The 23,158-nt window shown below is 37.5% G+C and overlaps 1 protein-coding gene across 3 annotated transcripts in view; it reads left to right on the top strand.

Moving 5' to 3' along the window:
- The window catches only part of Yaf2 (YY1 associated factor 2), a 96,519-nt gene that overhangs the window by 71,159 nt on the left and 2,202 nt on the right, over positions 1 to 23,158 (top strand). For all 3 annotated transcript variants that reach the window (XM_004874010.4, XM_087200020.1, XM_021251562.2), the window contains one exon: positions 22,643 to 22,795. In XM_004874010.4, the coding sequence (XP_004874067.1) occupies positions 22,643 to 22,795 (153 nt within the window). The remainder of the gene's footprint in view (positions 1 to 22,642; positions 22,796 to 23,158) is intronic.

Genomic DNA, 23,158 nt, shown 5'->3' with positions numbered 1-23,158 from the left:
TCCTGATCCTGAGGTCTGATGGGGGTTGGACAGTTTAGCTGCCATTTGATCTTCATTTGATAGGCCATTGTCTGCACAATAGGAGCAACTGAGGAGTTTAGAAGAACATCTGTACCAGGCTTCATTCCACTGTTTTATGTCAGATTATGAAGGAGTTCTCTGGCAGTTGGCATTTGAGCAGAGAACTGGAAGAACTGGGTAGAGTAGGCAGAGGGGACAGCTGATGAATTCCCCAGGCTGGATGCTGTGAACTGAATTGTGTCTCCAGGGTTTATATGTTGATTGGGCTTTTAAGAGGTGAGGCTAAATGAAGGTAAGGTTCCAATCTCACAGGATTAGTAAGCCAAGAAGAGGAGGAAAGAGAGTTTTCTTTCCCCTTCTCCCGCTCAATCCCTCAGCCCTTTGATGGGTATGGAGGGGGCGCTTCCATGCCTGCACTGAGGGAAGGCCATGTAAGAACACAGCTGTTTTTGAGCTGGGAAGAGAGCCCTCACCAGAAGCTACACTCTGTTCGAACTTTAACTTAAGACTTTCTGGCCTTCAAAACTGAACAAATAAATTTCTTTTATTTAAGCTACACAGTTCGTTATAGCAGCCAGAAGAGCCAGATATGCTGGAACAGAGTTCCCACCAGAAGATTGGTGGGAGAATAGGCTAACTCATGTAGAGACTTGGGGACTAGAACAAGAATTTTGGACTTCTTCAGTTGCTACATATTCTCTTGCCAGAGTGTAACACATAAGAAGTTGGCTGTGTGGGAGGAGGAACCCATTTGTGATGGTTAATCTTGGTTGTCAGCCTGACTGGATTGAGGAATGCCTAGAGAATTGGTGAGGCACACTTCTGGGAATGTCTGTGATGGTATTTCCAGATAAGATTGATGTGGGATTCAGCAAACTGAGTGAGGAAGACCCAGCCTGAATGTGGATGACATCTTCCAGTAGACTGGGGACCCAGATGGAATGGAAGAAAGGGCAAGCTAGTTCTCAGTTGTACTCTTCCCAAGTGAGTGTGTTTTTGCTGCCCTTATCTGTGGACATCCAGGTTCTTCAGGTTTGGAATGCAGACTTGCACCAGTGCAAGCCCACCAGCCTTGAACTTGGGCTGTATCATTTGTCTGTCTTTTGTTCTGAGACTTTTAGGTTCTTAGACTGGCTTCCCTGGTACACCATCTTGCAAACTGCCATCTTGCAACTTTTTTGCCTCTGATTATGTTAGCTAATCTAATACATGCCCTCTTGTGACTATATATGTCCTATTGGTTTTGTGCCCCTAGAGAAAGAACCCTGGTTAATGCACCACTGGGCATTTTAAGCAGAAGAGTGATTTAGTTTGATTATATTTAGAAGCCATTTCCAGTGACTGCTTTATAGGAGAATAGTCCATAGCAAAACAAGAAATGTTAGGGTATTACAAAGGTGTTATTAAGGGAGGTGGTGAGAAGCCACTTGTTTTTAGATATATTTTGAAAGTACGGTGGAAGGATTTGCTGATGAATTAGATGAGGGTGTGAGAGAAAGGAAAATGAATATAGCTTCCAACTGTTTGGTCTGATCAACCAGAAGAAAGGCGTGGTTTTTACTGAAGACTCAGAATGGAAGAGTGGGAAGCAGGAGGAATCAAGAGTGCATGTTTGAACGACATACTGATTATTTTGGGATGCTATTTGACATCCAAGTGGCAATGTTAAGCAGATGGTTGGTTGTGTAAGTCTGGACTTCAGGGGAGATGGTAGGCCTGGTGATATAAATTTTGGAATACCAGTGTATAGATCACTTTTTCTCAGCCTTAGATGCACATTAGGATCAGCTTGGGAACTTTCATAAAATTTGAACCTGGCCCCATCCCTACACATTCTCAAGTGGGACCCAGGGTTTCTTGTTTTAATTTGATTAACGGTTAGGTTAAACATTTTTCAGATAGCTTTTAAGATATAGTAGGCATACAATAAACTGCATGATTAAAGTGTACGATTACATGAATACAACCGTGGAACCATTACCACAGTCAAGATAGTGAACATATTCTTCATTTCCAAAGTTTCTTTGTAGCCCCTTTCAACTCCTTACATCTCTTCCCTCCCATCTTCTTTCACCAGGAAAACACAGATCTGTTTTCTGTAATGCCAGATTAGTTTGCATTACCTACACTTGTACATAAATAGAATCATACAATGTGTACTTTTTTTTAAATCCAGCTTCTTTCATTCAATATAATTATTTTTCATCTGTGTTGTTGAGTGTCAGCAATTCATTCCTTTTATTTTATTTTATTTTTTTGGTACTGGGGATCGAACTTGGGACCTTGCACTTACAAGGCAGGGAGCGGAACCACTGAGCTAAATCCCCGGCCTTAGCAATTCATTCCTTTTGTTGGTGAGTATTTCATTGTATGGGTATACCACAGTTTCTTTATCCACTAACCTAGGGATGGACATTTGGGGTGTTTTTAGTTTGTGGCCCTTCTAAAGTTGCTGTGAACATCCATATATAAATTTTTGTATGGACTGTATTGTTCTCCCTTGATACATATCTTGGAATTAAATAGGTGGATTTTATGGGCCACACCTTTTTATATGTTTAAATATGAGAGGTTTTGTGTATATATGTGTGTCCTTGAGAAAAGCTTCTCCTCTCTCTCTCTCTGTCTCTCTCTCTCTCTCTCTCTCTCTCTCTCTCTCTCTCTCTCTCTCTCGCTGTACTAGGGATTGAATTTAGGGTCTTGTGCATGCTAAGAAGTTGCTCTGCCAATGAGCTATAGCTCAAGCTTTGAGGAAAGCTTTTATGCATAGAAAACATTTTATTCAGAGCCTGTAATCTCAGGTCCTTGAGAGGCTAAAATAGAATTGCAAGTTCCAGGCCAACCTGGGCAACTTAATAAGACCCGACCCTATCTTAAAAATAAAAAGAAAAGGAGGCCTGGGATGTAGCTCAGCGGCACAGTGCCTGCCTGGCAAGCACAAGGTCCTGAGTTCAATCCCCGGTACCAAAAAAATAAAAAATTAGGCCGGGGATTTAGCTCAGTGGTTCTGCCGCCTGCCTCGCAAGTGCAAGGAACCGAGTTCGATCCCCGGTACCAAAAAAAATAAAATTAAATTAAAAAATAAAAAATAAAAAGAGAAGGTAGCTTATTCCTGTCATACTTGAGGCCCTGAATTTAATTCCCAGAACTGCAGAAAAGAAAAAGAAAGAAAAATGATTATTCAGGTACTACTTTCATTATTTAAATGATTATTTCAATTTATTGCATTCCATTTTATTTATTTATTTTGAGATAGGCTCTTTGCTGTGTAGTGCAGGCTGTTCTTAAATTCATTTTGAATGGCCTCAAACTCGCAATCCTGAGTGTTAGGATTACAGGTGTCCACAACTACACCTGGCTATTTTTTCTTAACTATTTCTTATTTTTACAAATCTTACTTATAAAATATAGCAAATTTGACTATTGTTCTCAAGGCTTGGATATTTTAAAAAATCTTTGCAGGTGAATCTGCAGCTAGAGTTGAGACCCATTACGCAGATAATTTTTTTTTTTTTTGGTACTGGGGATCGAACTTGGGTCCTTGCGCTTGTGAAGCAGGCGGTGAAACCACTGAGCTAAATCCCCAGCCCCACACAGATAATTCTTAAAGCAAAGGACTGAATGAAGTCACTTAGAGCAGCATTTCTCACACTTCAACATGCGTGAAAATGACTACAGTTTTGGGAAAAGGCTTAAGAATTTGCATTTCTAATAGGCTTCTCTGTGCTGATGTTCTTGGTTGGTGGACTGCCCTGAGTAACACTGGACTGGAGGGTTAGCATATTAAGAGAATCTGAAAGCAGATTTGGGGCTCTCCAAGGTTTAGAAATTGGGAAGAGGGAAAGTAACTAGTGAGACTGTAAATGAGTAGTTGGTGAGGCAAAAGAAAAATGAGAAGGGTGTGGTGTCCTGGAAGTTGAGTGAAAAGAATTTTCAGAAAAGGAAGGAGTGATACATTCAACTAAATGCACATTAAAAAGGCCAAGAGGAAGACTAGAGTTGATTACTAGATATGATAATAGTGGTTGTTGCTGTCCTTAAATCAGTGTTGGTGGAAAGATAAGGATGTTTTGGTAAAGACCAAAAGCTGTGATCAATTTGACCGCATGAGAGAGTGGGAGAAAGAAGTGTGGAGCATAGACAAATCATTTGAGACCTGTTCTGGGAAATGGAGAAATGGGACAGTGGCTAGAAAGAAAGTTGGGAAAAGATGCTTGTGCTAAAAGGTAAGAACTATTACCTTGTGTTTGTATGCTAATGGGAGCAACTCCATAGAGAAGAAAGTAGGTCAGTGACAGGAGTATTGTCTTGGAGAAGTGACCTGGTGGCCAGAGAGGAGTGGCTTAAACAGGAATGTGGTTAGTGAGGTCAGAAAACATGGCCCAGTTAGGAGGTTGTGGACTTTTGAATTGAATGGCTTTTGTTTTCTCTGTGAAATCAGAATTACGGTTACCCCTTGAGATAATGGTAAACCTTTTTTAGTGCTCAGTTGTTAGTACTTAGAACAGTGATTGAAACATAGTGAGTGCTCAATAAGTGTTTGTTAAATGCACTAATATAAGGAAGAGTAATCTTTGACTGGAGGGGAGAAGGTGAAGGATCAGGTAATAGAGAAAGCTGCTCTTGGGTTATGATAGTCTAGTGTTAGTGGGAATGATAGGAAGAACGGTTCCAGTAATGTGGAACAAAAATAAAAAGACTTAACGTTTATTTGGCTAAAAGAGAAAAATTGATGGTGATCTATTGTTACTCTCAAGATTGTCCTTAGTCTTTCAAATTAAGTGAAAAGCTAATGCCAAACTGTGATGGGTTTTTTTTCAGAGAATTAACTGCTGAGCACACTAACCTACTTTTTATAAAACTGATGTGTAATATATTTTGTCAGTGCTTACTAAAGACTACCTTAGTATTTGCTAAAAAATCAAGTCTTCTCTGCCACTACCTCCTAGGAGTTTAGGGAAAATTGTGTTCTGGCCTTCTGGAGTATTAAAAATTAAATATAATAGACTTTGGAGTAAAAACTCTTCTAAATATTTCAGCATAGATTATTGAAATGGTGAAGGATATTCTTCCTTGCATTCTGTAAATACACTTAAGACAAATGACAAGAAGAAAGATTATGTTGAACCTGAGGGTAAATTTAATTGTTATAGTGTGGATACCTTAAATCAGCAGTTTTCAAATGTTATTCTTCAGCCACACCTCAGAGATAATTAAGAGGAATAAGAATGAATATCAGACAACTCAGAGGGACTCAACTCCTTGACTTCATGTAGAAATTATGGCATTTTCTTTATATTGAGATTTCTTGCAATATTTTTGTTAGCATGATGATTCTGTTGCAAAAACAATGAGACAAATAGCTCTACTGTACTTACTGTTTGAATTTTACTGAGAAGTCAGTTGTAATAGGTATTTCATTATTTGTAGGCAGAGAAAGAAGCAAATAATTTGAAAAGAAGATGAAAAGTTGGTACCTGATCACATTGGTGATCATGTGATTAACAGTTCCATTTACATTATTATATCATTTTTTTTTGGTTTGTTCATTTTTTTGGTACCAGGGATCGAACTCGGGACCTTGCACTTGTGAGGCAGGCAGTGGCACCACTGAGCTGAATCCCCAGCCCTTTATATTGTATTTTTAATGGTCATCCATATCACGAGATGTTTGTTTTTTGGTACTGGGAATCAAACTCGGATCTTTGCGCTTGTGAGGCAGGTGGTGGAACCACTGAGCTAAATCCCCGGCTCATATCACAAGATGTTTATTGAGCATCTCATACATGTAGGATCTACTATAGTAGGTGTTAGGGCTACAAAAATAGGTAAAACGTAATCTTTTACCCATTGTTAGGAAAACAGAAAATGGCCGTGAAAGGATAAGTAGCATTAGTGAGGGATATGGACAACCAAGACTCCGTAGAGGTGCTACAGGGCTCCCAGGGTATTTGGCACACATTGCATTTCCAAGTTTTTGCCATGAAAAACAAATAACATGTTAATAAATGTGTTCTTATACCAAATTTTAATGTGTATAAAGGGAAGACCACTCAAGCTAGTTGATAATTTTGCAGGTTAATTCACCTAAAACTTTCAAAATAGGTTAGCAAATCCTTGATTTGTTGAAAAAAGACAAATGGTTGAGGCAAAAAGAATTTTTTTCTTTTGGTGGTGCTGAAGATCTAACCAAGGCATTCAGATATGCTAGGTGTGTGCTCCACCATTGAATCCCTATGTCCCCAGCTCACTTCCAAAATTTTTAAATCACCGTTTTCCCTCTTCCATGTTTGCCCTCACAGTACTGTAGTTTTGGCCTCAAAGTACAGTCCACAAATACGTGCCAAACTGGACAACAAAACAAAACTTCTTTTAGCTTCTTTCTAACTTCTTTCCTTCTGATGCTTCATCACAGACGCTCAAATCAAATATCAGATAAGATGTTATCTAGAGAGCCTGGGTGAGGAATACATTGAGTAGGTCCAGCTGGAGTGTATTACGAGATCCAAGGGGTTTCCCTGAGTAATTTATACCCCTTTGTGCTTCTTTACCCTTGGTAGGGTGCTTATGCTAAAGTTCTCTCTCTGTCAGCTGAAGAGGGTCCAAATGCATTTCTAAAAACAGCTTATTGAGACATAATCCACATACTGTAGCATCTACCCATTCAAGTATGCAGTTTATTGATTGTGCAACCATCATTACAATTTAATTTTAGAATATTTTATTGGCCCCAAAAGAAACTTGATACACATTAATGGTTACTACCCATTCCATTCCTCAATAAACTAGCCCTAGGCAACCAACTACAAATCCATTTTCTGCTTCTTTGGATTTGCTTATTTGTGACATTTCTAAGTGAAATCATATAATACATAGTTTTTTGTGATTTCTTCTTTCACTTAGTATATTTTCAAGGGTCACCCGTAGCATCTGTTAGTACTTCATTCTTTGTTTGTTTTTGACAGTACTGGGGATTGAACCCAGGGACTTGCTCATGATAGGGAAGCATTTTACCACTGAAGTATATGCTGGCCCTTTTTATTTTTTATTTTGAGACAGTATCTCACTAAGTTGTCCGGATTGGCCTAAAACTTTCTATCCTCCTATTTTGGTCTCTTTAGTAGTTGGGATATAGATATGCACGACACCTGGCTTCTTCATCCCTTTTAATGGCTAAATACTATTTTATTTTATGGGTATATGCCCACATTTGGCTTATCCGTTCATCCGTTTAAGCACATTTTGGTTGCTTCCATATTTTGACTGTTATAGAAAATGGTTCTATGAAGTCATGGACAAGTGTTTGTAGAAACATATTTTCCTTTCTCTTGGGCATATGTCTGAGTAGTTCATTCCTATGTAAACCTCTGAATAACTTTTCTGCTATCTCTGGGTTTTTGTGTTTTTTTATACTCTTTGAAATGTGTGATCAAGAATATGATAGCTCTGTGTTAGTCTTTTGTTTTGTTTTCCTCGTAGTAGGGGTGGAACCCAGAGCATTTGCTCTAAGGTGCACCCCAGGCCTTAAATTTTTTTTTGAGACAAGACCTTGCTAAATTGCCAAATTGTCTAGGTTGGGCTTGAACTTGAGGTCTTCCTTCCTCAGCCTTGCAGTGGACTCAGGTTATAATCATGCACCACCACATCTGGTTCTATGCTGTTCTTAAAAAAAGACAAGACTCATGTTGGCTCGCTTAGATTTTGGGTGGGTTCTAAATACATTCACCATTGCAACACATATATGCCTCAGCTTACATTTGAGAAAGACAGCCCATGTGCTGGTGATACGTGCTCTGCTGTCATCATAGCTTAGTTGCTGTGACTATGATGGGTGAATATAAAAGATTTTGTAATTATAGTTTTTATGCCTCTTGTCTAAAGAATATGAGTGGTTAACAACTGTATGCCAAACTTAAAATAGTTGTATACCAAAATTTCCTGTTTTTCTAAATTTTGTAAATTACTTTTTTGTAAACTGCTTCTCAAGGTCAAGGTGAATTTAAAGTTAAAAGATTGTTGTACAGTAATTAAGTACAATAATTCCCCTTATTTGTAGTTTCACTTCCTATAGTTTCAGTTATGTGTGGTCAGTCATTTACTGTATAAAATATTTAGAGAAAGATCACAATCTGTAACTTTTATTATAGCATATTACATTAATTGTTCTATTTTTTATTGTTATTGTTGACCTTTTATTGTGCTTAATTTATGAATTAAACTTTATCATGGGTATCTGTAGGAAAAAGTACTCTAGATAGATATAGGTATATATTTATATATGTATATGTGGTTTAGTATAGGCATCCACTGAGGTCTTGCGACATATCCCCCAAGGGTAAGAGAGGATTGGTGTATTTAACTTTGTAAATAGGATTTCCTTAGTACTGTGCTACTAAACCAGACATAGAAAAAGCATCATGCCTTAGAGGAACAAAAACAACAACATTAAAAATGTCGCTAGAGTAGTACTCCATTTTATTAAGAAAAACCCCCACATCTTCTTTATCCAGTCTCCAGTTGATGGGCAATTGGACTGTTTCCAAGTTTTAGCTATAACAAACTGTGCCGCTCTAAACATGGGTGAGCATGTATCACTGTGGTATGATTCTTTTAATTCTTTGGGGAAGATCCCCAGCAGGGGAATAGCTGGGACAAATGGGACTTCCAGTCCTAGTTGTTTGAGGTATCTCCATAGTGATTTCCACCTAAAATGTACCAGTAAAGTTAAGGGGAAAAAAATGTGGCTAGAGGATGGTGTGTTAGCCTAATGCTTGTTTTAAAACATTTATTTAAAAGAATCACTTATAGAACTTGACAGTAAATACACATTCCCAGGTGCCATGACAGAGAGTCCTAACTGGCCCAGACATCAGCACAGTGAGCATTTGCAGTGGTGTATTGTGGTGTCCTGTTTTTGAGTAGTGCATGTGAAGGATTAATCTCAAACCACTATATAGCAGATGCCTGGAGTCCCATCAGACAGATTTTTTTGTAACTAAGAATGGACTATGAGTATTGTACCAAGTCCTGGCTCTTTGGCTTGTTGGCTATAAGAACTATGAAAAAATCACTGAACTGATTTTATTTTTTACTTATATAAAAATAATTATACAAGTAAGACACTTACCTATTCTAAAATATGAGAATATTAAAACTAAACAACTGCTGACAACTTTTATTACCCCTCTTCCCCACCATTTAGAGCTGATATTAGGGGAACAACAGGAATGTTTTTATTTTTTTTGAGACAGAGTCTCACTGTGTAGTTCAGGCTGGTCTTGAACTCCAGGCAATCCTCCTGCCTCTGCCTCTGCCTCTGTGAGTGCTTGGATTACAGGTGTGGGCCACCACACCCCACTATGTCTTTATTCTTATTGAAAATGAGTGATAGTATACTATTGGAGCTATAGAACCAAATTTAAGGAAGAGGCAGGGTTACAGATAAATAGTAGATTTTTACATAGGAAAAGCTGACGAGACTCAGAGTACATAAACTTCCAAAGCAGAATATAAACTAGAAACTGACATAAGCATGTTTTGAGAGGGCATAAAGAATTTTAAAAGGGAAAATTAAAGATTCAGAAGGGAAAAAGGGCTGTTACATTCATCAGTAAACATTGACTACCTATCATGCTCTTGAGCTTGGTACCAGTGTTTCAAAAATGAAAAGACAGAGTCCCCTAGGAGCTTAGAGGCATGCATACAGTTACAGTGTAATGTGAATGACTTATTTGTCAGAACTACATAAAATTTAGCATCTTAACCATTTTTAATTGTTATGTATTTTATAATACAGAAAGAACACACTTATAAAGGCAAGAGGCTGGGAAAAAAGCATAGGACTTTTGGGGAATGACTAGTAGTTCAGTGTGGCAGTGTTGTACGGTTCATAGAATTGTAGGAGAAAAATCTGGAAAGTAGTGAATCATACCAAATAAAGAATTTTGAGAAAGAAAATGACAGGATCATACAATTTTTGTTTGCTTGTTTTAAAGAAATAACCTTGGGTTGGGAGTGGAGCTCAGTGGTAGAGCACTTGCTCAGCATAGATGATGCCCTGGGTTCAATCCCTAGTACCAAGGGAAAAAAAAAGTAACACTGTTTTATGGTGTGAAGATAATTTGGTTAGACAGTAGGTCTTAGTTACCTTTTATTGAAGTGGGTGATAGAATGACAATAGTGTAAAGTTGCCAAGTTTTTTGTTTGGCCAAGAATTTGGAAATAGTCTTTTGAAGATAGTAAGTTGTAGGAGCAAATTATGACTTCAAGCTTTAGACAAGTAGAATTTGAAGTACCTATGCTTTAAGCAGATTCATCAAGTAGACGTATATACTGATCCAGAATATAGGTAAGTCTTGAAGTATTAGGAGTTTTTGCTTAGGGTTGCTTGGTTTTTGAAGCCATGGACTTACATGAAATTGTCCTGTAAACCTGTTTGCAGAAGAGAAGAGGTTAAGGACAGAAGGGTGAAATAAATCTCAAATTTAAGGGGATGGAATTGCAAGTGGTGAGATTAGAGGACCCAGCATAGGTATAAGAAGACTGAACCCAGCATGGTGGTGCATGCCTATAATCCACCTACTTGGAAACCTCTTTTTTTTTTGGTATCGAGGATTCAACTTGGGTCCTTGCGCTTTCAGGGCAGGCAGCAGAACCACTGAGCTAAATCCCCCACCCTAATCCACCTACTTGGAAGACTGATGTGGGAGGATCCCACATTTGGGGTCAGTCTGGGCAATTTAGCTAGACATTATCTCAAAATATAAAGGGCTAGAGATGTACCACATTAGCAGTTTGATACGCAAGAGGCAGGTGGGGAGACACTAAGAAAGAAGGAGCAATTTACTAAAGAAGGGGAGAGGGCCGGGGATTTAGCTCAGTGGTGTTGCTGCCTGCCTCACAAGTGCAGGGTCCCGAGTTTGATCCCTGGTACCCCCCTCCCGCCCCTAAAAAAAAGAAAAGGGAAGAGAAGCTATAGAACATGAACCATTGCCATTGTAGTTATGGTACTAGAGTCTTAAATACTGTAGTCTTCCATATCCTCTGTGAATACATTCCAACACTCCCAGTGGGTGCCTGGTATCTCAGTACCTCAGATAATATAATGCTGAACCAAGGGAGGGCAGGAGGAAGGGAAGGAGGGAGGGAAGAATATACATAGTGCTGTTTCCTATACATACATATATATGGTAACATTCAATTTATAAATTAGGCATATGGAGAGATTAACAATAAGATACAGCAATTATAACAAATTCTATAATAAAAGTTATGTGACTAGTCTTTCTCTCAAACTATCATTTCTTTCTGGAATTTTCCATTTAATTTTTGAATTGTGGCTGACTGTGGGTAACAAGGTACTGTGGTAGTGTCATGATACATAGAGGTCAAATATGGTGAATGAAAGTGTCCTTTAGTTTTAAGTACTTGACCTTTGTGTGGTGTCAGGTGGTAGACTAAAAAGACAGGGGAGAAAGAAGACATAGACAATTGAGAATAGTTGGAAAAGGAGAGGGTAAACAAGTAAATAGAAGTTATTAAGGGAGAATTATTTTTCTTCAAGGTAGGAAAGACTTAAGTATATTTCTAAGCCTAGAGAAAGGAATATTGTGTTTATATGATAGAGTAGAGAAATCCCCCAATATTTACCACATTAAAAATGATGCTTGTTGGCTGGGGATTTAGCTCAGTGGCACTGCGAAAAGTCCTGGGTTCCATCCCTCCTACCAAAAAAAAAACCTTCCATTTTGACCAGGGATATAGCTCAGTGGTTCCACCACCTGGCCCACAAGTGCAAGGACCTGAGTTTGATCCCCAGTACCAAAAAAAAAAAAAAGATGATTGTGCTGGATGTGGTGGCATATGACAATAATCTTAGCTGTTTGTGAGGATGAGGCAGGAGAATCATAGCCAGGGCAACTTAATGAGACCCTCTCTCAAAATAAAAAGCTGGAGATATAGTTCAGTGATAGAACGCTTACCTAAAATGTGTAAGGTCCTGGGTTTAATGCCCACTACTGCCCCCCTCAAAAGATTGTGTTTAATTTTACTGATTGAAATACTACTTAGAAATTAATTACAAAATCTGAATTACCAGTTATGTTTTTATTTTCTACAACATAAAATTTTATGAAAAGAATATGAGGAAGAAGTGAAGCCTCTACAAAGTGAATGACCCCATCTAGATTTCCATGATGTAAAATTTTTGTCTTTCCTTGAGATAGGTGTCCTGGGCAAGTTTGTCTAGAATTTGTGGGATTAATGTTGAACAAAACTACAACAGTATCCATGATTTCAAAATATTATGCCATCAAGATGTGTTTATAGATTATTCATAAATATTCTTTAAAATGTTTTATAGAGGCCGGGGCTTTAGCTCAGTGGTTCTGCCACCTGCCTCCCAAGCAAAAGGTCCTGAGTTCGATCCCTGGTACCAAAAAAAAAATGTTTTATAGAGTATACTCTTTTTGGTACGAGGAGTCAATCTCAGGATCTTGTGCTTTCCAGGCAGGCACAGTACCACTGAGCTAAATCCCTGGCCCTAGAGTATACTTTTATTTTTAAATATTTATTTATATTTTGGTACTGGGGATCGAACTCTGGACCTTGCGCTTGTGAGGCAGGTAGTGGAACCACTGAGCTAAATCCCTGGCCCTCTAGAGTATACTTTTAAACATTTATTGTTTTATTTAACTTACCTAATCCTGAGGGACTGTCAAGCTTTAAGTCCAGAGAGAAAGCCAAGAAGAAATCTCATGAAAATTCATGGTAGTTGGAAATATAAGGAACAAAAGAGATTTAAATTTGTAAAAAAAATGAGCAAAGGAGGCATTAAAATTGAAATTGAGAGTTCCCATGAGAGAGACCATCTTACAGATTTAGAAATGTTAAAAGTAGTATTGGGCCGGAGCACTGCCTAGCACATGTTGAGACCCTAGATTCGATCCCCAGGATTGTTGAAAAAAAAATACAGGAAGCAATGACTCTTTAACCAAGACACTTTTTATTTATTTATTTATTTATTTATTTTGGAGACTGGGTCTTGCTGTGTAGTTCAGCATGCCCTCAAACTCACTGTGTAGCTCAAGATGGCCTCAAACTTGTGGCAATTCTCCTGCCTCAGCCTTCCAAGTGCGTACCACCACGCTCAGCCCAAGATGCTTTTTCTTGGTATTCCTAGAAGCCATTCTTCTTTCTTATTCAGCAATTTTCTGATATTTGAGGATATTTAAGATTACCAGATAATAAGATAAAGGAAGTTAGAAAATTTCAACAAGTATTTATTGAGATTCTTCTTTGTGCTGTTTATAAATGTTCTTCAATATTGAGTTAAGAACTAAAAATGGTTATTCTAATATGGTGGCATTTAAAGAATGGTAGAAGCCAGGCAGGGTGGCACATAACTATAATCTCAGCAGTCAGGAGGATTGCTGGGAGTTCAAGGCCAGCCTGAACCTACATAGTGAGACCCTGTCTCAAAAACCCAAAAATAGGACATAGTGCCTGACTGACAGGCACGAGGTCCTGAGTTCGATCCAAAAAAAATAAAAAAACGAAAAGCAAAAAATAAATACAGAAAGAAATAAAAATAAAGAATGGTAGAATATGTGTATTCTAGTATTTTGATACATATTTTTTTGTTGTTGTTTTGGGCCCACTTTTAGTTTTCGTGTTCTTGAGCATTTCTGTTTATAAGGATTGATATTTTATGTTTCATTCTTTGCGTGAGGTCTTCAAGGAACAAGGAAAAATTTGCTTTTAAAAAATAAATACCATCAGATCTTTTTGTTTGTTTTTTTTTTTTTTTTTTGGGTACTGGGGATCGAACTCCCAACCTTGCACTTGCAAGGTAGGTGGCAGAACCACTGAGCTAAATCCCTGGCCCTTACCATCTGGATCTTTTAGGCCTTTAAATATCAAATATATGTAATATATGAGATCATAAGTGATTTTATTTTTCCTTTCTTTGGAATAGTTTATTTCATCATCCTAGGAATTATTTTATCTTTACTAATCAGTTATTTCTAACTATATTTTAAAAAGAGACCAAAATAATATGAAAACAGAAAGATGATGGATTCACCCAGAAATAACTTGTGCTATTGTATATTTCAAGAGGGTATAAAAAATGTAAGGACACTATTTTTGCAGTCTTTGTTCTTCTCACCTTGTAGCTTTCATCCAACTATTTGAGAATTCAGAATTTTTTATCTGCCCGTAAGGAAGAAGGCTGGCAAAAAGTACATGTTTCAGTTACTAGGTGAAGCAGATGATGACTGCAAAGAGCTTGAGCATAGGACCTGAGATTGTAATGGTGCTGAAATCAACTATATAAGGGAGACTTCAGGCTGTTAGTCTTTAAATGGGTCAGTTTTTCTCAAAACCAAGGATTGATGTCATCAGGCATGATGGTACACTCCTGTAATCCCAGCACTTGGGAGGCTGAGGCAGGAGGATTGCTGAGTTCAAGGCCGGCAAAAAACAAAACAAAACAAAATGACTTTCTTCTCTTCAAAAAAGTATGAGCTGTCAGGGTTTTCAAAAGGAAAGTCATGATGCAACTGCAAGAAGGGGAGAAAGTAAAGATAAATTAAAATCTGTTGAAGATGGGGGCCAGGGATTTAGCTCAGTGGTTCTGCCACCTGCCCCACAAGCAGAAGGACCTGAGTTTGATCCCCGGTACAAAAAAAAAAAAAAAATCTATTGCAGATGTATTTGAATCAGAAATCAGCATTTACAGGGTGGGTATGTTCCATCATGTAGACTTGACAGCTGATGAGTTAGTTACATTTGGTCAACAATAAACAAAACAAACAAAAAACTAAAAAGCTTTAGGGCCAAGTATTGTGCATGTCTAAGCATGCATGAGGCCCTAGGTTCAGTCCCTATCACTGTGAAACAAACAAACAACAACAACAACAAAAAAACAACTTTGGCCACTTCAGGTCCATACAATCTACCTTTTATACCGAGGGTTTCTTCTTCATCCATAGGTTAAACCAATCACAGATCCATTTTTGAGAGAAAATAATTGCCTCTATACTAACATGCACAGACTTTTTTGTTTGTTATTATTCCCTAAATTATATAGTATAGCAACTATATTTAAATTGTATTAGGTATTGAATACCTAGAGATGATTTAAAGTGTACAAGAGAATGTGCATAGATTATATGCCATTTTATGAGACTTGAGCATTTGTGGATTTTGTGTGTTTTGTTTTTGTTTTTGGGATAGGGTCTCCCTCTGTAGTTCAGGCTGGCCTTGAACTCTCTCTGTAGCCGAGGCTGGCTTCAGACTTGCAGCGATTCTCCTACCTCAGCCTCCCGAATGCTAGGATGGATTTTCATATCCTTGAAGTGTATGTGGGAATGTTGTAGAACCAATCTCATGCAGATATTAATGGACAATGATATACTTTCAGAGATAGTTTTGGTTTTTTTTGGTACTGGGGATTGAACTCGGGTCCTTGCGCTTGCAGGGCAGGCGGCGGAACCACTGAGCTAAATCCCCAGCCCTCAACGATATACTTTCAAAGCCAAGTTATTTTAAAGACTTAATAAAACTTACAGTAAAATTATTTCATTGTTCCCTTATTTCTTCATAAAATGCCTTTAAAATATAAAAATCTTTAAAGATCTCTGATGATGGCTATTTTTTCTTGTTGTAATGATGGTTAAAGAACAAAAATTCTTCCATCTCTGTAAGTCTTGTTTAATCACAACACACAGATTTTATGTGTGTGCTTTTCACAAAATTACTTTTGTGTAGTTTCTGTGTCATTTGCTAACTGAGTGTGCTTTTCACAAAATTTACTTTTCTGTAGTTTACTTTTGTGTAGTTTCTGTGTCATTTGCTAACTGAATTGCACAAGGGCAGGGATTTTGTCTGTTTTGTTTATGATTAATCTTCTTTACCTTACTTAGTGCCTGATACTTGTACGGTTACAAGAAATTTATCAAACAGGTGGTTTCTGAGAAATTTTGATTGATCAGACTTTTTGGCTTTTGTTGGCCATGTATCATGAGAGATTTGTGATACATTCAAGTCTTCTCCAGCCACTTTTACTCATTGAGATTTATTATATTACTTCAATCTGCCATGTATTTTAGTGTGATTAAGTCGATTACTGCCTTCTGAACTATAACTAATGCCACTTTCTTATTAGAAAAGAATCAGTCATCATTTTATGTTCTTTCCATCTATTTATCTTTCTTATGTGGCTAACATGACAGAGCTAAATTATGATGAAGTTGATCAAGTATAAGACATTATTCTAATGTTTAGCATATTTTTGTTGGTGGAGGTATAATGCAAAAACATAGTTAGAAATTGCATATACCGAATCAGTATGTATTGACCTTTTACCCCCATGGAAGGTTAGACAGCTCCCCAAAATATTTTATCCTGATATATAGTAGATAACTGAACTCTTCTCTTTTTTCTTACATTACATTTGTACTTTATGCAGTCTGCTTAGGATATATCTGAAAGACATCTGGAGACCCCCAAATCTGTAAACATCTTTTTCCACAAGTTAAAACCTAATCAGGATATAAGTCAGTGAAGCAGTAGAGCCAAAGATGGACAGCACTCATTTTCTAACTAGATGACCTTTTGAGCACATCTCACCTCCTTATCATAGAACCTTTCAGATTGCTAAAGGTATACTAGTAAACCATGAATGATAAGTCTCTGAACATAAAAAGGTATACTTTCTAAATGAGTTTACTATTGCCCATCTCTAAAATTTCCTACTGTCCTCCAGATTTTTCTCATCAGATAGAACAGGGCTCACAAACCTTAAGATTCATGGAGAGAGGAGGACTTCTCCTTTAATAAGAGTAGGGTGCAGTTTTATCATTCTGTAACACTCTAAAGAAAAAATTTTATGTTCCTAGGAACTAGCACTAGTGAAGGGTTTTTAAAGTTCATTCAGCCCCTACAGAGCAGCAAAGGACTTTATTTCAGTAACTGAGACACAATGTACATACTTTTTGCTTCTTTCTGGCAATATTGAACCAGATTAGTAATCTTAGAATTGATGAGCAAATCATAATCTTTAAGTGAAAATAAATTAACCTTCATTAAGATAAGAAAAGAATGGAACAGTTGTGTAATACACATTTAGGGAAGCCTAGGATAAAAAGTGAAAAAGATGTTATGGAGGAACAGAAAAAAATAACATTTTAAGTGAAAAAAAATAGCTTTAATCCTATTATTGAGGGGGCTCTTTATTCCTCTATATCCAGATACATAGCAGAATATAGTATTCTTTAGAGCTTCACTCAAAAGAATCTTCAGATTCACTGCTTAAATTCTATTCCAGTTCATTCTGACTGCACCAGAGTATAAGTACTTTAGCTATTACTTCATTTCTAGTTTGATGTGGTCCTGTAGCTTGTCTCTTATGATCACTAATTGTTCTTCCTGTGTGGGTTTTGCTTTCTAAGGGGGAGACAGTATACATTTGTAGATTATTTTATTATCATCAGAAGTATAGCACTTTAGAAGAATTCTCCATTAATAACTCACAAATAATTATTCAACTCAACCTCATGGCTTTATGAAGCAAATTATACTTTACTATACACTTTTATTTTCTCATTAGTAGGCCATTAAAAAAGGAAAAAATGATTCTAGGGAGATGGTGGAGAGTTCAAATCTGTTAAGAATGAAAAGACCATACAGCAGTTGTAAGATTTATGAATTGGGAAATTGGGATTATTCCCTTCTTTAATGAAAGCGTGCATGACTGTTCAGGAGTAGTTACCATGCAGCAGAGGGTACCACCTCGGAGCCTCATGCTAGGAGGTGAGGGAGTGAATGGTCATGTTATAAAATACCCTGCACCGAACTAGAGCTAATAAATTCCCCAAAATCATCATGGTACCTACTGAGGTCATTTATGAAGGTAGAGAAACCTAGATAACTATTATTTTATTTAAAGACCATACTAAAGTGAATGTAAATAGATTTTAAATGTCTTAGTAATAACAGCAGTAATGGCTCCAGTTTATTGACTGCTAGAAATTTCAAGATTTCCACTGTTATGTTCAAAACAATGCAAATTTATCTTAATGTTTTGTTTTATCTTATTTTGGTAGCATTTTTGTACTTTGATTTTGCATTAAATTTTGAGATGAAAGAGCGACAATACAAAGCGCAGTAAATGAAGTTGACAAAGTCATAATATTATGAAAAGACTCAAATCTGTAACACCTTGTGAGACAAGACAGTGACAGCTACTCAGGTGCATCTTATATCTCAAAGTGATGCTCAGTTTTAAATTACTCACTGTTCACTAGGCTCTAGCCTAAGCTCTTTCAACCTGGCTGCACTTTTGAGCTTGCTTTCTCTTGTCATATTCTAACATAACTGAAAAGGAAATTAAATTCTTGTTGCTTTTATTTTTTACTTCTTCATTTCTCCTATGGAGTAAGTAGTTGATCTTGTCAAATGAGTAAACTTAGACATAGTACTCCTTTTTCTTTTTCTTTGTTTTTGGTGGTGGGGGCCAGTACTGGAGTTTGAATCCAGGGCCTCACACATGCTAGGCGAGTGCTGTACCATTGAACTACATTCCCAGTCCTTTTTATTTTTCGAGACAGGTTCTCACTGTATTACTCAGGCTGGGCTTGAACTTGTGATCCTTTCGTCTCAGCCTCCATGCACCTGGGAATATAGGTGTGTGCCACTAAGCCCAGCTTCATACCCTTTTTTTTAGTGATATATATTTGAGGTGATAAATATGCCAATTACCCTATCAGATCATTACACATTGTGTACATGTATTGAAATGTCATACTACGCCACATAATATATACAATTGCTGTGCGTCAGTTAAAAATAAAAACAAGCATACCTGTAGCCCAGTACTTGGGAAGCAGAGGTAGAAGCATTATGAGCTCAAGGACAGCGTGGGCTACATAGCAAGTTAAAGGCTAGCCTAGACTATATATAGTGAGAACCTGTCTGTGAATAAACAGACAAAATAAAAATAAACAATAACAAATCTTTCTTTCTCATTAAACCTTAAATTTTATCATTCATAAAAAAAATTTATCATTCATTCATCCTTCAGCAAATAAGCATTGGGTGTCTACTGTTTTTTCAGTAGTGTCATGTAGTAGCTATACAGTACTGTCATGGATTAAGCTGATACTTCCTTTGCTTTGTGGTGCTCACCCTAGAATGGGAAACAGTAAAATTAATATTGCAGCTCTCTCTATAACACTCCCTGTATTTTTTACTTAATTTTTCTACATAGCACTTACCAACATCTAATATTTTGTGTTTAAGCCAGTGTGGTGGAATATGCCTATAATCACAGCTACTTGGGAGGGGGAGGCAGAAGGATCACAGGTTCCAGACCAGCCTGAGCAACTCAATGAGACCCTGTTGTCAGAAAAAAAAAATTTTTTTTTTGGTACTATGGATTGAACTCAGAACCTTGCGCTTGTGAGGCAGGCAGCTACACCACTAAGCTAAATCCCCGGCCCATTGTCAAAACATTTTTTAAAGGGCTAGGAATGTAGTTGGGTGCAAAGTTCCTGGGTTCAATCCTTAGTCTCCACCCCCATCCATGTATTGTTTTATCTTTGTTTGATGTTACTTTCTTAATCTCTTTGGGTTACTATAACAAAATATCATAAACAAAGTAGTTTATGAAAAAAACAGGGCCGGAGGATTAGCTCAGTGGTTTCATCGCCTGCTGTGCAAGCGCAAGGACACAAGTTCGATCCCCGGTACCAAAAAAACCCCCCAAACTTCTATTTCTCACAGGGAGGCTGGGGAGTCTATGACCCAAGGTGCTGGCAGATTCAGTGTGTGGTGAGGGCCGTTTTCTGGTTCATAGATCGTGCCTTCTTGCTATGTGCTCATATGGTAGATGTGACAAGGCAGCTCTCTGGGGTCTTTTATAAGGATGCTGAGCCCATGCATGAGGGCTCTGGCCTCAAGGCCAAATCCTCACCCACATTCCTAATTATTTTTTTTTCTGGTACTGGGAATTGAACTTAGGACCTTGTGCTTGCCAGACAGGCATGGCACCACTGAGCTAAACCCTTGGCCCCCAAATTCCTAATTCTGTCGCATTCTGTCAATGTAGGGATTTGGGGGGCAGGACCACATTTGGACCATAGTGTTTACCCAGAGAACATTAGCTGCATGAGGTAAGGAATATTTTGTCTAAGGAGTATTTGTTGGTTGAGAAGTGAGGGAGATACACAGTCACCATGTGCCCTTCATTCTGCTTTTTTAGCCTGTCTTAACTCCACTGCTACTTCATTATTTTAGGCATTTAATTTTTTTTTTTCTTTTTTGTATCTGCCTGGTATACTTTTCCCCCCAGTACTGAGGATTGAACTTAGGGCTTTTGAACGGAGCTATATCTCCATCCCTTTTTACACTTTTTGAGACAGGGTCTTTAAATTGCCCAGGCTGAGCTCAAACTTGCAGTCCTTCTGTCTCAGCCTTGTAGAGTCCTGGGACTTACAGGAGTGTGCTCCATGTTTGCCTGCCTGTCTGTGAAGCTTCCTAGCAGTTTCTCTGTCCTCTCACCCCATTCTCTGCTGTTCCCTGCGCCCATCTCAAACTTCATGCTGCAGTACCAGTATTTGGCAAATATATTGCCCTTCCTCAGGTTTTTTTTTCAGTATGGTCCTAGACATCAGCATAACTTGGAACCTAGTTAGAAATACGAATTCTTAGCTCTACCCAAGGCCTGCTGAGTTAGAAACTCTGGGGGTAGGATTTAGCAAGATTAACAAACCTCCCAGGAGATTTAGATATACTATATTTTAAACTTGAGAACCACTGCCTTAAATCTTTTCAAGCTCATTTCCTTAAGTCAATCATTAATCACCACGCTTTCAAAATTACTTTTATTGTATGACTCTTTGTCCAGCTCTCTAACCTTGATCTGTCAGTCCTTTTTAAATTATGCATTGGATTCAGTCTTATTTATCCTCCCAGTCCTTCATACTTTTGTAGGTGCTAAACAAGATTCATGATCCCTTTCCTGAAATCCATTTTACATACTGTTGCCTATTTCCTCCCAGCAGTGCAACTTTGAATATTAGATTGTGCAGTGTTTTCTCATTATTTTTTTTGTTTTATCTTGATGTAGAGGAGCAAAACAGCAGCAAAAGATTAAAACAGAATACTGTCCATGAGTTTGATGCCCAGTACCGGGAAAAAGAAAAAAAAAGAATACTGTCCAAAATAGGATAAAGATTTTCTGGGAAATAAACTTACCATTGTTAATATACCATATATTAAAATTAAGTTGGGGCCGGGGATTTAGCTCAGTGTTTTTGCTGCCTGCTGCTCAAGCTCAAGGACCTGAGTTCAATCCTTGGTACCCCACCCCCCCAAAATAAATAAAACTAAGTTTTTCTTATTCTTCTTTGTCTTCCCTCCCTGACCTTCAATCTCCTTACCTTTCTTATTCTTTTTTTTTTTTTTTTTTTATGGTACCGGGGATAGAGCTCAGGACCTTGCGCTTTCGAGGGAGGCAGCAGAACCACTGAGCTAAATCCCAGGCCCTACCTTTCTTTTTCTCTTTAAGAACTTAAGAGACTTAAGTCAAGAACTTTGAATCTTGTCCTCAGTTGCCCATGTTCTTTTATAATCCTGGACGAGTCCTTGACCCTCGACTAACAGATGATAGCTTATATTAGTACTGAAAGGTGAAGCTAGACATCTTTAAGACACTCTTATATAAACCCTGCAGTAGGTTGTTAATACATATTTCTTAATACTCTTAAATGAGTAGGTAAATTCAAAGGATTGAGAGCAAATTTCCAAGTTCAAAAATGTGTAGTGACAGCTGGTCATGGTGGTTCATGCCTGTTGTTCTAGCACTCCAGGAAACTAGCAAGAGAAATCCAAGTTAAAGCGCAGCCTAGAGACACTCAGTCTCAGAAAATCAAAGAGTTAGGAGTGTAGCTCAGTGTGAAGGCCCTGGGTTCGATGCCTAGTACCCCCCCCCCCCGCCCAAAAAAAGCATAGTGAGATTGACTAGAGGGATTTCAAGAATTTGAGTAATAAGGAATGAGACATTTTTATATTCAGTAAATATTAAGTGATTAAAGTTTTAAAGGAAAGAACAAGTAGCCATTGTCACAGATAGATATTTTTTTCTCTGAAGGAAAAAGGGTAAATTGAAATATTTCTTCAGGATCTGGAGGTATGGCTCAGTGGTAGAGTGTATGCATTGTACGTGCAAGGCCCTGGGCTCAGTCCTCAACACCAAGAAAATAAAATAATTGTTGTTTCAGTGCAAATTTTCAAGGTTAAGTTTTTAAATTCATGTTTATTTGTATGTATGCCTTCCTATGAGTATTTTCTTTGGTATACATTTTAAATAATGTCTCATGTTGACTTATTTACTGCTATATTGTAATGGTTTGACCGTATATCTTGGACTATAAATTTTAACTGTTATAATAGTTTGTTCTATTTTTGTTGAACAGGAAAGACAATAATTTATGTCTTACATATGAAGGATTTTATATTTGAAAGTCATCACAATATATATTCTCATGAGATATTCTTTCATAAAAACATATTATCTTCAGTTATAATTTTAAAACCTTTCTTTTTAACATGCACACAGGAAACCTCGACCTGTCTCCCAGTTGGTTGCACAGCAGGTTACTCAGCAGTTTGTGCCCCCTACACAGTCAAAGAAAGAGAAAAAAGATAAAGTAGAAAAAGAAAAAAGTGAAAAGGAAACAACTAGCAAAAAGAACAGTCATAAGAAAACCAGGTAAATTTGAAGATTATTTTATGGTGTTTGTGAAATAATAAAATTAACCACTTAATATTCTTTTTTAACATTGATATACTCATATACACAATGTGAAAGTAAAAGATTTATCTCCTTTATTCTAAAGTGTTATGAAAGCTTCTGATTTTGAAAGGTATATTGGAAAACAAACACAGTGGTCACAAATGTGAGCTTAAATGTGAGGATTTTTTTTTCTTTTTACTAGGTTTTTTAAAGACATTGCCTGTTCTTTTTTTCCCCCCTCATATAGAAGGGCTCTTTGACAGCTAGAACAGTGGTATTGAAAATGCTGCCTGGATATTTGCGTGGGCTTTGACCAGTCACGATGGTCATGGATCTAGT

The sequence above is a fragment of the Heterocephalus glaber genome, unplaced genomic scaffold, assembly GCF_053883595.1.
Source record: "Heterocephalus glaber isolate CG9 unplaced genomic scaffold, H.glaber_assembly_v1.0 deba00001733, whole genome shotgun sequence".
NCBI classification, from domain to species: domain Eukaryota; kingdom Metazoa; phylum Chordata; class Mammalia; order Rodentia; family Bathyergidae; genus Heterocephalus; species Heterocephalus glaber.
The sequence above is the reverse complement of the archived record's forward strand: the minus strand, read 5'-3'. Positions and strand labels throughout refer to the sequence as shown.